The 12,435-nt window shown below is 56.0% G+C and overlaps 6 protein-coding genes across 6 annotated transcripts; 3 read left to right on the top strand and 3 right to left on the bottom strand.

The window, feature by feature from the left end:
- Nucleotides 1–5: 5 nt before the first annotated feature.
- On the bottom strand, nucleotides 6–1,213 carry CH63R_01209 (uncharacterized protein; the record flags this gene model as incomplete). Its single annotated transcript, XM_018296184.1, has 4 exons — nucleotides 6–71; nucleotides 167–875; nucleotides 942–1,098; nucleotides 1,162–1,213. The coding sequence occupies 4 exons, from the start codon at nucleotides 1,211–1,213 to the stop codon at nucleotides 6–8; spliced, it is 984 nt and encodes a 327-aa protein (XP_018164546.1).
- A 2,195-nt stretch (nucleotides 1,214–3,408) lies between these two features.
- CH63R_01208 (uncharacterized protein) lies at nucleotides 3,409–4,763 on the top strand (the record flags this gene model as incomplete). Its single annotated transcript, XM_018296183.1, has 4 exons — nucleotides 3,409–3,419; nucleotides 3,516–3,828; nucleotides 3,902–4,399; nucleotides 4,548–4,763. The coding sequence occupies 4 exons, from the start codon at nucleotides 3,409–3,411 to the stop codon at nucleotides 4,761–4,763; spliced, it is 1,038 nt and encodes a 345-aa protein (XP_018164545.1).
- A 961-nt stretch (nucleotides 4,764–5,724) lies between these two features.
- CH63R_01207 (uncharacterized protein) lies at nucleotides 5,725–6,252 on the top strand (the record flags this gene model as incomplete). The annotated part of the gene is made up of 1 exon (XM_018296182.1): nucleotides 5,725–6,252. The coding sequence occupies one exon, from the start codon at nucleotides 5,725–5,727 to the stop codon at nucleotides 6,250–6,252; it is 528 nt and encodes a 175-aa protein (XP_018164544.1).
- A 252-nt stretch (nucleotides 6,253–6,504) lies between these two features.
- On the bottom strand, nucleotides 6,505–6,815 carry CH63R_01206 (uncharacterized protein; the record flags this gene model as incomplete). The annotated part of the gene is made up of 2 exons (XM_018296181.1): nucleotides 6,505–6,523; nucleotides 6,592–6,815. The coding sequence occupies 2 exons, from the start codon at nucleotides 6,813–6,815 to the stop codon at nucleotides 6,505–6,507; spliced, it is 243 nt and encodes an 80-aa protein (XP_018164543.1).
- Nucleotides 6,816–8,027: 1,212 nt separating this feature from the next.
- On the bottom strand, nucleotides 8,028–9,961 carry CH63R_01205 (uncharacterized protein; the record flags this gene model as incomplete). The annotated part of the gene is made up of 3 exons (XM_018296180.1): nucleotides 8,028–8,810; nucleotides 8,869–9,169; nucleotides 9,279–9,961. The coding sequence occupies 3 exons, from the start codon at nucleotides 9,959–9,961 to the stop codon at nucleotides 8,028–8,030; spliced, it is 1,767 nt and encodes a 588-aa protein (XP_018164542.1).
- A 1,452-nt stretch (nucleotides 9,962–11,413) lies between these two features.
- Nucleotides 11,414–12,294, top strand: CH63R_01204 (DASH complex subunit Spc34; the record flags this gene model as incomplete). Its single annotated transcript, XM_018296179.1, has 2 exons — nucleotides 11,414–11,478; nucleotides 11,559–12,294. 2 exons carry the CDS (start codon nucleotides 11,414–11,416, stop codon nucleotides 12,292–12,294), a joined length of 801 nt encoding a protein of 266 aa, XP_018164541.1.
- Between the last annotated feature and the right edge of the window lie 141 nt (nucleotides 12,295–12,435).

Here is a 12,435-nt window from a genome sequence, read left to right as displayed (position 1 = left end):
CTCCATCAAAGCTGATCAATGAGCTTCTCCGCCGCATAGTTGACATTAGTGCCAAAGTGATGAGCCCGGGCCTGGTCGACGGTCATTAGCATACAAGTCATAAGCCGACATCTGCCGCTGCCACCGCCGCAGATCGATCGAAGTCAAAAAACAAACAAAAACATACCTGGACGTAGACAGCGCCGTCCTCGAGGACGACCTCCCCGTAGGTACCGTACGCCATCTTGTCGACGATGCGGAAGTGGATCTCGCCCTTGTCGACGGCCTCGTTGAAGCCCTCCCGCAACATGTCGTCGTCGCCAAACTTCTGGTACGACATCTGGTACTCGAGTCCCTCAAAGTACATCCTCGTGAAGCCGCCCATGTTGCCCTCCCAGTCGTCCCTCACCTCGCTGCCCTTCTTTTTGCCGGCCTCGCGGATCTTGGCAAAGTTGGCCTCGAAGTTGGGCACGAGCACGACGTCGGGCTTCTCCAGCATGTCGGCCAGCTTCTGACGCGTCTCCTCGATCTTCTCGTCGTACTCCTGCCTCACCGAGGTGCGCGCGGCGAGGCTCATGGAGGCGTCGGAGTCCGGCGCGGGCGGCGCGTCGTTGAGGGCCTTGAGCAGACCCGACGCGTCGAGGGCGTAGTCGGCATTGGTGCCGAGGTTACCTTCGGCGAAGACAATGGCCAACTTGCCGCCGTCGCGCACGACGACGCCGCAGTAAGTCACACGCTCTTTTTTGGGCCGGTCGTCGAGATCGAGGATTAGGGAGCGGGCGTGGCAGATGGAGTTGAGCTCCGACTTGCCGTCGTCGCCGTAGTTCGAGGCGAAGGTTTTGAGGTTGTAGATGGCCGAGGAGACGTACCTAGGAGGCCCCGGGCCAGGTTCAGTACTGACGACGATGAAGACGAAGACGTGCGATTAAGCCGTCTCGATGCTGCACGAGGTTGAGACTCACTGGGCGATGCAGCTGCCGAGGGACTGCTTGGCGTAGCCGTCTCCGGCGTATGGGTAAAGGGCGTTGGGGTTGATCTCGCTCAGCGTCCACTCGGCGCCGAGCACGTCGGAGAGCTCCTTTTGAAGGTCTTCCCTCTTGCTTTCCCACTCATCGCGAACTGGAAGCTGGTTAGCAGCCGATGATGGTGCTCCGTGGGGATCTGAAGGGTATAATGACATACTATTCTTCCGGAGGGCCAGAGGCAGCTTTTCGGCGGGGGGAAGACGAGACATGGTGATTGAAGTGGGAGCAACGAATTCGTACGGAACAAAGATATCAACTGTATTGTTCGTTTGTTTGGGACTCAAATTGGGCTGCGATGGGTTGTTCTCTGGCAAACGTGGTGACGAGGACGGAAAGACCTTTTATCATGCCCTGCATCGTGTATCGTCAACACGGCCGACCAAAGCCTCCTTTCAAACCCCTCATTTCCCCTTCTATCAGCCTTCCTTTCAGCTTGTCGACTATCAAAAGCATCAAACAGCCTCGACGTCTACCTTGGCCGGTCAACAGCCGCCACCAGTCCGCCATCAACAGCCTCGCAGGGCAGAAGCTCATCTTGGCATCTCAGCCCGGCGTCGAGACTAGACTCGTTTACAAATGAGATCCAAGGTGGTCCTTTGACAGTCTTGTATGAGCCGTCAGTGTGGCGCCCAGCTGTGCGTGCGTACGGTCGATTCACGGAGAGTCGAAAAAGACGACGTCTTTGCCCCCCTCCCCTCCCCTCCCCTCCCTCCTTGCCTCTCGTCAACTTCGGCCTCCAGATGTGGATGTGGGCCCGACGTGTGTCGCAACGCAATGATGGCGCAGTTCGACGATGTTTTTTCCAAGGAGAGTATTAGTGGTCTTTTTTGGAGGCGAAGAGGGGAAGAGGGGGGGAGGGCCCTGAGGGGGGGTTCGTAAGGGGCTCTGGGACGCCAAGGGGGCTAGCTAAGAGATGTAGCGGGGAGGCCTGGACCGATCTACAGCCGCCGCAACAGCGCCAAGCAGCAGACACCGTAATGTTTTTCGCCTGGGCGCTACGGCTTACATCACAGCACATTGAGGCCGCCCCTCCCTCCCTCGGGAGGTTGGCAGTGGACAGTTGGCAGTGGGTATCGAAGCCGCCAACAACCAGCAACCAGCAACCAGCAACCAGAAAACCCCTAGCTGCCAGCTGCAAGCGGGTCAGGGTTGGTTGGCAATCAGAGTTCCGAATAGTTGGCAGCCAGGATCTCTCGTCTCTCTCTCACTCTCTCTCTCACACACACACACACACACACACACACACACACACACACACACACACACACATTCTCTCTTTCTGCAACCACACCTGTAAAGACACTGATGCGTAATTGCTAATCAAAAGACCCAAGACTTGCAGGTTGCAGGGAGAGGAATGATAGAGAAAGGAAGGGGGGGAAGGAAGGGAGGCAGCCCACATTACAAATGCAGGCCGTTGTCCACATGACATCACCACCTTCCCATTCCCTTCTCGGTGCGGACCGTTTACCGTTTCCGTAGGTTTTCCTATCTTCGTACAGCGTCTCATCAGAGTCTTGAGTCCTTGCCAATGCCCGGCGTGCCGGGTCCCTATGAGTCTTCTATGTCCGTCCGACAAGGTCTGTCGGCCTCCGTCCCTTTCCATAAGTAGCCGTTTTCAAGGATCTCCCGGGTTCCGAAAACCTATACGATCCCGGCACGTGCTTGTCGGCTTTGTAAGACGGTTTCGAGCTTATGCTGCTCAGCCCGATTCACCCTGCCCCCCAGTATCTCTGCTGCCCGACCTGCCGATAGAACCGGTGGTATGTTCGCCAAAAAGTCCCGTGACTCAAAAACCTTAGTGGCCTGATCATCTGACCTGATGTGACGATGTCCCACTCCGACTATGTTGTTTTGGTCGTACACTTCCTACGGACGGACACGCTGCCGCCGATCGCCGCCGTCCATAGCCGCAATTAATCAGAGTCGCATCTCCGCCCCCAGCCAACGGACCCTCCCCTTTTTTTTCCCACTCTCTCCTTCTGTTTAGTTTTTTTGTTTTTTTTTTCGTTTTTGGGTTTCCGAGTGTGACTCTAATTGACGTGTGAACAGCGACTCCGCCTCGCTAGACGGGGATGATGTGACGCCACATGCTCAGCTGCATGCTGCCGGGCGTCCCTTGGCGCCCAGAACGAGATGGATCATAGGCCATGGCGCTGAGATGCGCCCAGGGTGGATTCTCGACTGACGGTGTCAATCTGCAGTCACTGCCTTGTCTGTGGGTCGCCAAAGTAAACATCAATCGTCGAATTCCCAATACTTAAGAGAGTCGACAAGAACCTGTCTCGACTCACAAAATACAATCACTCTACAATCATCAGACTATTACCAACCCAACTCAAACCATATCCCACCACACACACACACACACATATACACCTCTTCAACAAGACACAAGCCTGGCATGACAACTCTGTATGTTTTACGAAACCAACTAGCACTCTCTTTTTCCCACTCACCTGTCACAACCCCTCCCTTGCCTAGTTGTCTGACACTAACCAAACAACTCAGACCTCTTAACGTCAAGGTTGCCATCCGCGACCACTGGACCAAGGAAGACAGCTACCTCCAGCAATCCCTCCGGACCCTGCAGGACGTCCTCGGCCTTGAGATCGACACTGCTCCCGACTGGCACCTCCTTCTCACCGAGCTTGAGCCCACTTACACCGACAAGGCCGACGCCGTCGCCGCCGTCGCCGCCACCGTTGAGGCCTGGTGCCGCGCCGCCACCGAGATCCTTGATGACAGCAAGAACGAGGACTGGACCGAGACCCTGCTTGAGAAGCTCAAGATCACCTGGTCGAGGTTGAGGATCTTTGTCGACGTGAGTCCTGGATGCATCCATCACAAGTTGTGGAACCCTCATCCCCTCCCCGGCATGCTGACCACAAATGCAGATCTCGAGAGAAGATGACGCCTCAACCGCATGGTCCGAGGACCGTGGCGGCTTCGTCATCTACATCCCCCGGCGCCAGCGCATCATGCCCGTGAACCTCCAGCCGCTCTTCCAGGCTGAGCTCAAGGACTGCTTCGCCGACCAGAAGCAGCTGCCCCCCTACTCGGCCTCCCCCCACGCCGAGGACTGGGCTGAGGTCGACATGGACGCCCGCATCGGCCGCCTCTCCGTCAGCGCGCCCGCGGCCCACCGCCGCGGCCCTTCCGTGAGCTCCACCGCAACCCAACCCCCGGCCGACTTCATGCCCCGCGCCGATGCCCTTCCCCGCCCGGACGACCTCCTCCTGAAACCCCCCTACCACCTCATGATCTACAGCCGTGGCGCCCACGAGATCGAGATCCAGTGCAGCCACACCGCGACCCTCAAGTTTCTCGCCGACTACTTCAAGCGCTGGAGGAGGACGAACCACCAGGTAGCGAGCAAGGTTGGCCACCCAAAGGTTTTTTTTACCCCCTTCTTTCTTTTCTCCTGTTGAGTTGCCTTTTGTTTCCTCTCTTCCATCTCTCTCTCTCTCTCTATCTCTCTCCTTTACCCTTCGTCGTGACGCACCCAGGCCACATCACCTTTGCTAACTCTGGACATTCTAGCCTCCCGCCGTCGAGGTCAGGGTGCACCAGTGCACGTTTGGCATGGGCGCGAGCATCGACCGCCTCGTCCTCGCCACCGAGCACAAGTACGGCGGCGCCTTCATCCTCACGCCCACCATCATCCTCAACCTTGTCGAGGGTGTGCTGGGTTACAAGCCTGTCTACTCGGACGCCACCACCTGGACGTACCGCCGCGATATCGAGCTGAGGACTTAAGGATGGACACCCATCCACGCACACACGCACACACACACACACCGAGAGACAGAGAACCCGGGGTCGCTTGTACTTGTACGAATTTTTTGGAAGGGGATAACGAGACGAGTGATGACAACCGGGCATGGCATGGCACATTTGATGACCTAATGATTATTTAATAAGGAACCAATTCCATTTAAACATTTTTCATTAAACATGGACAAGTCTATATCAAGTGAACCATCATGTTGCTGTGAACCCCCACAAACTCTGTGGCTGAGTATTCAGGGGGCGTATGGCTACGATGTAGTGTTGAGTATCTTGAACAGGGCGGGCATCTTTTTTGATGGTGCGAATATGTTGTCCTGTGCACCATCATCACCAGCAGAACGGACCTATGCGCGGACTCCGAAAATCCGCCTCTTTTGAAGGCCCCGGCCCCGAGTCGTCCGATCTCGCCGCAAACCGTTTATCTCATCCGGCAGCGTCCGGCCGCACAGACACCCTTCACGGGCCCCGACCACACCGCGCCGAATCCGCCGCGGGGACCGCCATTAGCCACACAGCCCAGCGACCGGGGTAAATGATGCGCTCGGGGAGGCGACAACTCCATTTGCCCGAGAACAAAACACAGCCCGGTCTACTAACGTGCTTAAACTTCTTTGGCCTCCCCTGTGAGGGCGGGTCATATTGTGCTGTTATGCGTTACATGCACTTGGTTCAATTTCGTTCGTATACGCGTATCCGTCTAAGTGATGTTGGGAGGGGGCTGTGCTTTGGCTCCGACTGTGTGATGTCCAGGCGACGGGCTTGTGTATAACAGCATTCGTCGAAACCGCTGGTCCAAATGGACTGAACGATATAAGACGTTTTGTACCCATTCTCATGACCGAGACTCTCTCCTCAATCCCCCTGTTTAGCATCTTCGTGCCCAGACCGACCAAAACCAAACCGCACCTCCAGTCGGGGCGGCGCAAACATGCCTTTCGACCCCGAAGTATACAATCTGAAATGCGCCGGATTATCCGATGACACCCTCCTATCCCGGTGGTCTTATTATGTCCGCCAGCTGGCAAGCAGCTCGACGGGCGCGGCACTCCACACCGCTGCCGGAGGCTTTGCCTTGGGCCTGACCTGGCTCATGATCCCCTACGATGCGGCGCGGATCCGGAACGCCCGACGGAAACGGCGCATCCTCGAGGAGCACGCAGTGGACCGCTGTCTCGCCGTTAGAACGAAGCGCAGCGACGTGCTGTTTCCGATGGTTGTCGGATTGGCGCTAGGCGCCGTTGCGTTGGGTGGTGCTGCTTTATCCGCGGACCTGCTCGTGGGAGGCAATGGGTCGTCCAGGTTGACGGTCGTCAAGGGCGCGGCTCACTTGGGGTTGGATGCCGCCATCGCTGCGGCTGAGCGGTCGTTTGCCGACAAGGAGAAGACCAAGATCGAAAAGAAGCTGAAACGTGGTTCCGCATGCACACCCGCATTGCTTGGAGCATTCAAGAAATAAAAAAAACCCCTCGGCTTATTAAAAGTGATTCGCGAGATTCCTCGTGGTAGTTGACGAGGAACCGCGTGGTGAGAAGCGATCTCGCTTTGCGCGTGGCTGGCGTCGTCTCAGAATCTAGGCGAAGCGCATAGAAAGAATCCTGCTGCTTGGGTCATGGGCCTGATTTGTGTGGTTGGTGAGCCGACAGTGACGTCGACTCCTGTCGTTGGAACTCTTTTTTGTTTTGTTTTTGGGCAGCACTTTTTTATCTGTTCAGATGCGCCGCCTCATTCTGTTTTGAGATATTAGTACGATTGAACGAATGTGTATGGGCAGGCGATGAATCCAAGGGCAACTCACCGGCAGCACCATAGCAAACCACACATAGCGGGCACCAGGACGACGAAGAGGCCGGCAGTCAAGTATCGCGTGTTGAGGCTGTGACGATGGTAGGCCTCCTTCAGCCTGCGCTCGTTCTCCTCTTCCTCTTCTTCGTCGATGATGGCCCACTCGTTGTCCTTGCTCCAGTAGACGTCGTACTTGCCTTGCCGAACGGAGCCATGTCGAATGTGGACCGAGTTCATGGCGTGTTGCGGGTTTGTTGGTGGTACAGTATCGCTGGCTCAACTGTCTTTTTTTTCTTGTGATGACGGCCGTGTTTCTATGAGAGAGGCCTGTCAAGAAGTATGTATGTTTCCCTTTAAAAGGGCCCTAGCTAAAGGGAGAGAGGGAGAGAGCGGCGTCGCTTGCCTTAGGGAAAATTTGTTGTTTGGCGAGTCACTTGTCGACTTAGATAGGGCCAAGAAAAACGTAAAAAAAGAGAGATGGCGGCAAACGAGTTCGAGATCGCTCGGGTGTTTCCATTTTTAATTATGGACCCCGGTAGCCTGTCGCCGTTCTGGACGCCTCCTGGAGCTGCTTCTCACCAGTGTCACCAGTGCGTCGCCGCCCCTTTGATGAGAGAATGGATAATGGTGGAAACTTCGCCCACCATTATGCGATCCCTGCGCAGGGAACCGGCTTGCGTCAATTTTTCGGCGGCCCGATAAAGATTGGAGATGGCGCGAACCAGATGCCAGGGCTGAGACATTCCCTCTTTTCTTCTTCCTCCTTGTCGTCTTTCAGTCTCCTCTCCTCCTTAGCTACGGTACCAGGATGGTAAAATCGGGGCCAATCTTCGTTGTACGACACCACCCAGTCGCGTTTGTGATTTGTTGGGAAGCGTTTGTAATTGGGCGCCAGGCTGTTCGTAATCAGCCCCTTTTGACATGAATCATTTCCATGACTGGCGACTTGTCAGACCACTTGTTGAATGAGCAATCCTTTTGGCCAACTGATCTCAACAACGTCCTTCCGTGGCTGTACCGAAACAAAAGACGGTAAGAGGCCTGGACAGTCGACTGAAAACCTTCAGACACGTGTAAAACACATCCATGCTGATTTGGCGTGGCATGGGTTCGCTGGCGCTGTTTCCCGGGCGATTCCACCGATGTCCAGGGTCCCATTGCACTTTAGTACCAGGGGGCGATGCAGGAAAGGACCCACAACCCGCCACCATGGCGCTGGCGGTGTCGTGTCGGTGAGTCATTGTGATAAGGCCGGTTCCACCCGTTCCACTCACACCGTCGGCCCGCTCTCACCTTCGGTGAGGTGTTTTCACCGAGAATCGTCACCAAAACGGGCAGGACCAATACATATGCAAAGAAAACAATGGCATGACAGGGTATCAAACTACGGGGCTATGAACTAGAATAAAACATAAGAAAGGAAAACACCAAAAGCTCCGCACTGCTTCCTTACAAAGTCGCGTTCCTAACAATGCCATTCTCCTTGAACAGCAGTGGCGGAGTTTCGGTAGGGCTGCCGCCGTTGCGGTAAAGCCACAATCTGGAGAGTTCCTTGACCTGGACGGTCCGCTTTCTGAACCTTCCTTTGACTTGCTCCCCGTGAAATTCTACATTGCTTGCGAAATCACGGCCGAGGTATGAGACCTCGAATGCCTCGCGGGCGTTGGCCCCGGCATCGCCTTGCCTGCCGATCTGAATCTCGCTCTCCATAAACTCGTTTTCTTCCGAGGCGCCAGTGAATTCTCCCGTCTCTGGGTCCTTGGCGAGAGGGAACATGCCGTCCAGGTAGTGCTGGCAGAACTGGTGACCGCCCCGCTCCGAAGCTCGTACGAAAAGCCGCCCGATGAAGCGCGGCATGGTGTGGCTGGCAGCCAACGACGTGCAAAAATGCAGAACGCCCCAAATCGCCACAAAGTCTGTTGAGTGGGCATAGTGCTCCACATGGCCCATGGCTCGGTCCAGCGCTGCAGTCGACGACCGTGACGAGGTTGACGATCCTTCGTTGGGCAGGTTTGGGATGCCAGGGTGGCTCTTCAGGGTCTCACTTCCGTTGCTCAGAGTTGAGGCGTCGTCGAGACCGGCTTTGTTACTGCTGATGGAATCTCCATGGGACATCGTGGTCGTGGTCGTAGTCGTAGTCATGGCTGTGGGGTTCTTTTGCGCCACGGTCTGAGACATAACGTGACGGTGGGGGTTATTGAAGTGGTTGGCGGCGTTGCCAAATGTGTATACCTGATGGGGTCTTATCAGCCATGTTATGTTTGCTTATGGTGAGCACTGTATTGCTTACTTCGAGTTTGCCAAGGAGATCTTGTGGCAGTTCTTGCAAGAGCCAGTCGAGGACAAGACCGCCTTCGATGCCGCCCTGCGAATGAAGCACGAAAATTACTTTTGAATACTTCGGGTTATAGAGAGTTTCTTTGACGATGCGGTAACACATCCGCACATCGTACGTGGCGTATCCCAAGTTTCGTTGGATGAGACACTCGACGACATCGAAGAGAATTCCCGACGTCCGGTTGTGGATGCCCAAGATTGGCCTTTTGAACGTGAGAGCCAGCCTATTCAGGTTGTTCTTCATCCAGTGGTCCCTGTTGAGATGTTAGGATTTCGGACTCGAACATGTATAAAATTGCCATGGGTCGTGAAGCCAAGTGGCGGAAAAGGGGACAGACACAGCCCGAAATCACATCGACTTACCCTACAGCAACGCCGTTCAGAAAGATCCATTTCTCGTGATCGTGCTCCGGCAGCTCTGGTGCGTATTTCGGGTCCGAGGTGTATGTGAGCGTCGGGCCGTTGAGCAAAAGGCAAAGCAGATAGTTGACCGCCAAGAAGGCGGTCAAAGCGAGACCAGCCACCCAGATTGGCAAAAAAATGGCGAAGGGCAGGGCCAGTATGAAGGCGATCTGCATAACGCACAGTACTATGTGGATGAAGATGCAGAAGAGGTTCTGTCTCGTAAAAGCCAGCTCATCGAGGTGGCCGGAATCGGCCGGGCTGATGGGCCAGACGATCCATGGCAAGGCCCAGATATAGTTGAAAAAGTAGTAGATATCCCAGGCGAACAGCTTCCAGGGGAAATCCGTGTATGAGTAGCTGATGACGGAGCTGCCTCCAACCTGGGAGCCCAGGAACTGTGTTGAGCCCATCCTTTTCTTGAGCAAGTCGGCACGCTTCTGCTGTCGTGAACGGTAGCGCAGCCCAACCCTTTCGGCCAAGGCTGGGATGGAGAAGATACCGGCGGCCATGACGACTGGGAGCGCGAGGATGATATACAGCCAAGAGGGGATGCGAGGTAGTGTCAGTAGTGAAGACGGTGACAGAAAGTGTATTTGATCAAGTGACCAGCGGGAGGATGGCGGCGGGTGCTCACGCGGCATTATATCGTGGGGAAGAGGGGGACGGACGGGGATGGAGGGCGGCGCCGGTGAGACACAGAACAAACTCCAACAACGAACCTAGAGACCCTAGTCTCGAGGTAGTCGCAGTAAAAAAACGTAGAGCACCTACCGCAGAATACACACCATCATCGACGGAAGAAGGAAGTTGCAAGTGCGGGTGCAGGTGCAGGTGCAGGGCTGAGTTTGCTGAGGCGGCCGGTATTGGCGACGGTTGCTCCTGACTGATCACTGGACCAGAGCAGGGGCGACTTGCCTATTACAGACCCTAGCCGTCAGCAGCTAGGGCGCCACCCCGCTGCCGTTGCCGTTGCCTCCCCCCCTGTTGCCCTAACCTTCCTTCAGGTGTTCTTTTTTGGGGGCCGGGGGAGGGGGGAAGGGGCTGAGATGAGCCAACAGCGAAATGAGATGCGCAAGAGCGGCATGCAGTCAGATCTGGGCGGTGCAAGAAGAGAGGCAGAGAGGACATGCGAGGCTCCAAGAAGCCCCCACATTGGCACGAAAAGAGGCCGACCGCGGTCGAGTCGTTCGTTCGCAGTGCACACACGGAAAGAGCCCTGTCGACTTGTACTAAACTAACTGCAACTGCTGCAACTGTGCCATGAGCTCGGCTGAGAGCCTAAGATGCATGTGGGAAGAAAAGGAGCATCCTACAAGCCGCAGAGAGCAAACGCCAGCAGACACGAATACAGTCCAATGAGAATCCTGGGTTGTCGTCATAACTGACGTCGCATGCCCAGCCAATCGGCACGCCCAACCCGGGGTCACAAGCACTCGTTGCGATCGCACTGCTCGCCGAGAGGCAACAAGCATGAACGAGTCCGTGTACAGAGAAGTACAGCCTTACAGACAACATCTAATTTTGCTGCTTGTCTTTGCTAGACGAGTCAGCCATGACTGGGCGTAATCTGTATTCGTAGTTCCGAGTGCAGCAACGCACCTTCGCTGTCATGTCAAGTTGACTTCCAATTGCCATGCCCGTCGACTGTCTCAACCGCAAGAAAGACACAGCAAGGCTTGGCTTGGCTTGGCTGTCAGCATCGTCGCGAAGAACGTGTGGCCCACGGCAAAATGCAGATCTGATGCGGCCAGGACCAAGGGAGTTCCCAACTCCCAAGTTGACCCTGGAGATGGAGAGACATCCAAGACTGCGACCGACGGGATGTTCTTGAAGAAATGATAGATGCTTGGCGTTTGGGTTTGGGATGAACGTTTTGTTGGCCCGTGCACCAAGCAACGGCGCGCTCTCTTTCTCTCTCTAAGCTATTTGTGTTTGGTGGGGTACCTTGTCAACATTGAGCCTCTCACTCTCAATTCCACATCAGCAATATCCTACCGAGTCGGCTTGACCGCAAGATCGCAATCGCCAACAGCCCGCGAACAATACGTCTCGAGAACAGAAATTCACACAGGCCCGGGGCCTGAACCACCACCATGTCAATGCTCTCAATCCATCTAGAGCAAATAGCTCTCTCCTGCGAAGGCATCGACTCCCTCCCGTACGTCTAGCTTCCCTCCTACCCCGCGATCCAACCAATGGCCCTCGGATTGTTTGGCTGAACAACTGACCCGTGCAAAGCTTCCCGCCTCCGAAAATTTTCACAAACGCGATGCTACACAATGCCGACATCACCTCCCTCATCCGTGACACCGAGGCCCACGAGCGCGCCCTCTTTTCCGTGCCTCCGCCACCACCCCCGCCGTCCTCATCCGCCTCGCAGAACCCGGACGCGAAACCCACCTCGAGCCGCCGCCAGACCGTATTCAACGTCGCCTCGGGCGAGGTCACCACCGGTCCGCCACCTGGAAGCTCCCGCAGCGGCGTCGGCGGCATGGTCGGTCCCCGTCGACACACCGCCGTCTCGGCCGTCCTGGGCGGCGACCTTCACGCGCAGCTGCGCCGCGGCGAGCGACAGGCGGCCATCAAGGGCGGCGATGTCGACGTCGACATCCTTCTCGAGGGCGCGAAGAAGCTGTGCGGTGTCTACGCCCTCCCCGGTGCGCTTGAGCGGATCCCCCAGCTGCGATCGCGGTACGCCCACCAGACCAACACGCTGGCCTACTATGAGGCCAAAGTTGCCGAGCACCAAGCCGCGCTTGAGAAGATGAATCAGGATCACTGGATGAGCGACGGCGACGAGGGACATGCCGATGAGCAAGAAAACGAGGACGAGGACGAGGGCGAGGATCTTATGACGGAGGACGACCTGCGGGCCGAGGAAGAGATTGTGCGGGAGCTCGACAAGAAAAAGCGCGAGCTGCAGCTGCGGCTGCGGGCGATGGAGAAAGACTTGGGCGGATTGCTGAACGTGTGAAAGTCGGACAGCACTTTTGCAATGGTTTTACGACACGATACCCTAAATGCGACAAAAAGGCCACACGATTTATGATGTTGACCTTTTTTATCATTATTTAAAAACCTTTTCTTTGCTTCCATCACGCGGCGAGGAGATGAT

Source organism: Colletotrichum higginsianum, chromosome 1 (assembly GCF_001672515.1).
Source record: "Colletotrichum higginsianum IMI 349063 chromosome 1, whole genome shotgun sequence".
NCBI classification, from domain to species: Eukaryota; Fungi; Ascomycota; class Sordariomycetes; order Glomerellales; family Glomerellaceae; genus Colletotrichum; species Colletotrichum higginsianum.
The sequence above is the reverse complement of the archived record's forward strand: the minus strand, read 5'-3'. Positions and strand labels throughout refer to the sequence as shown.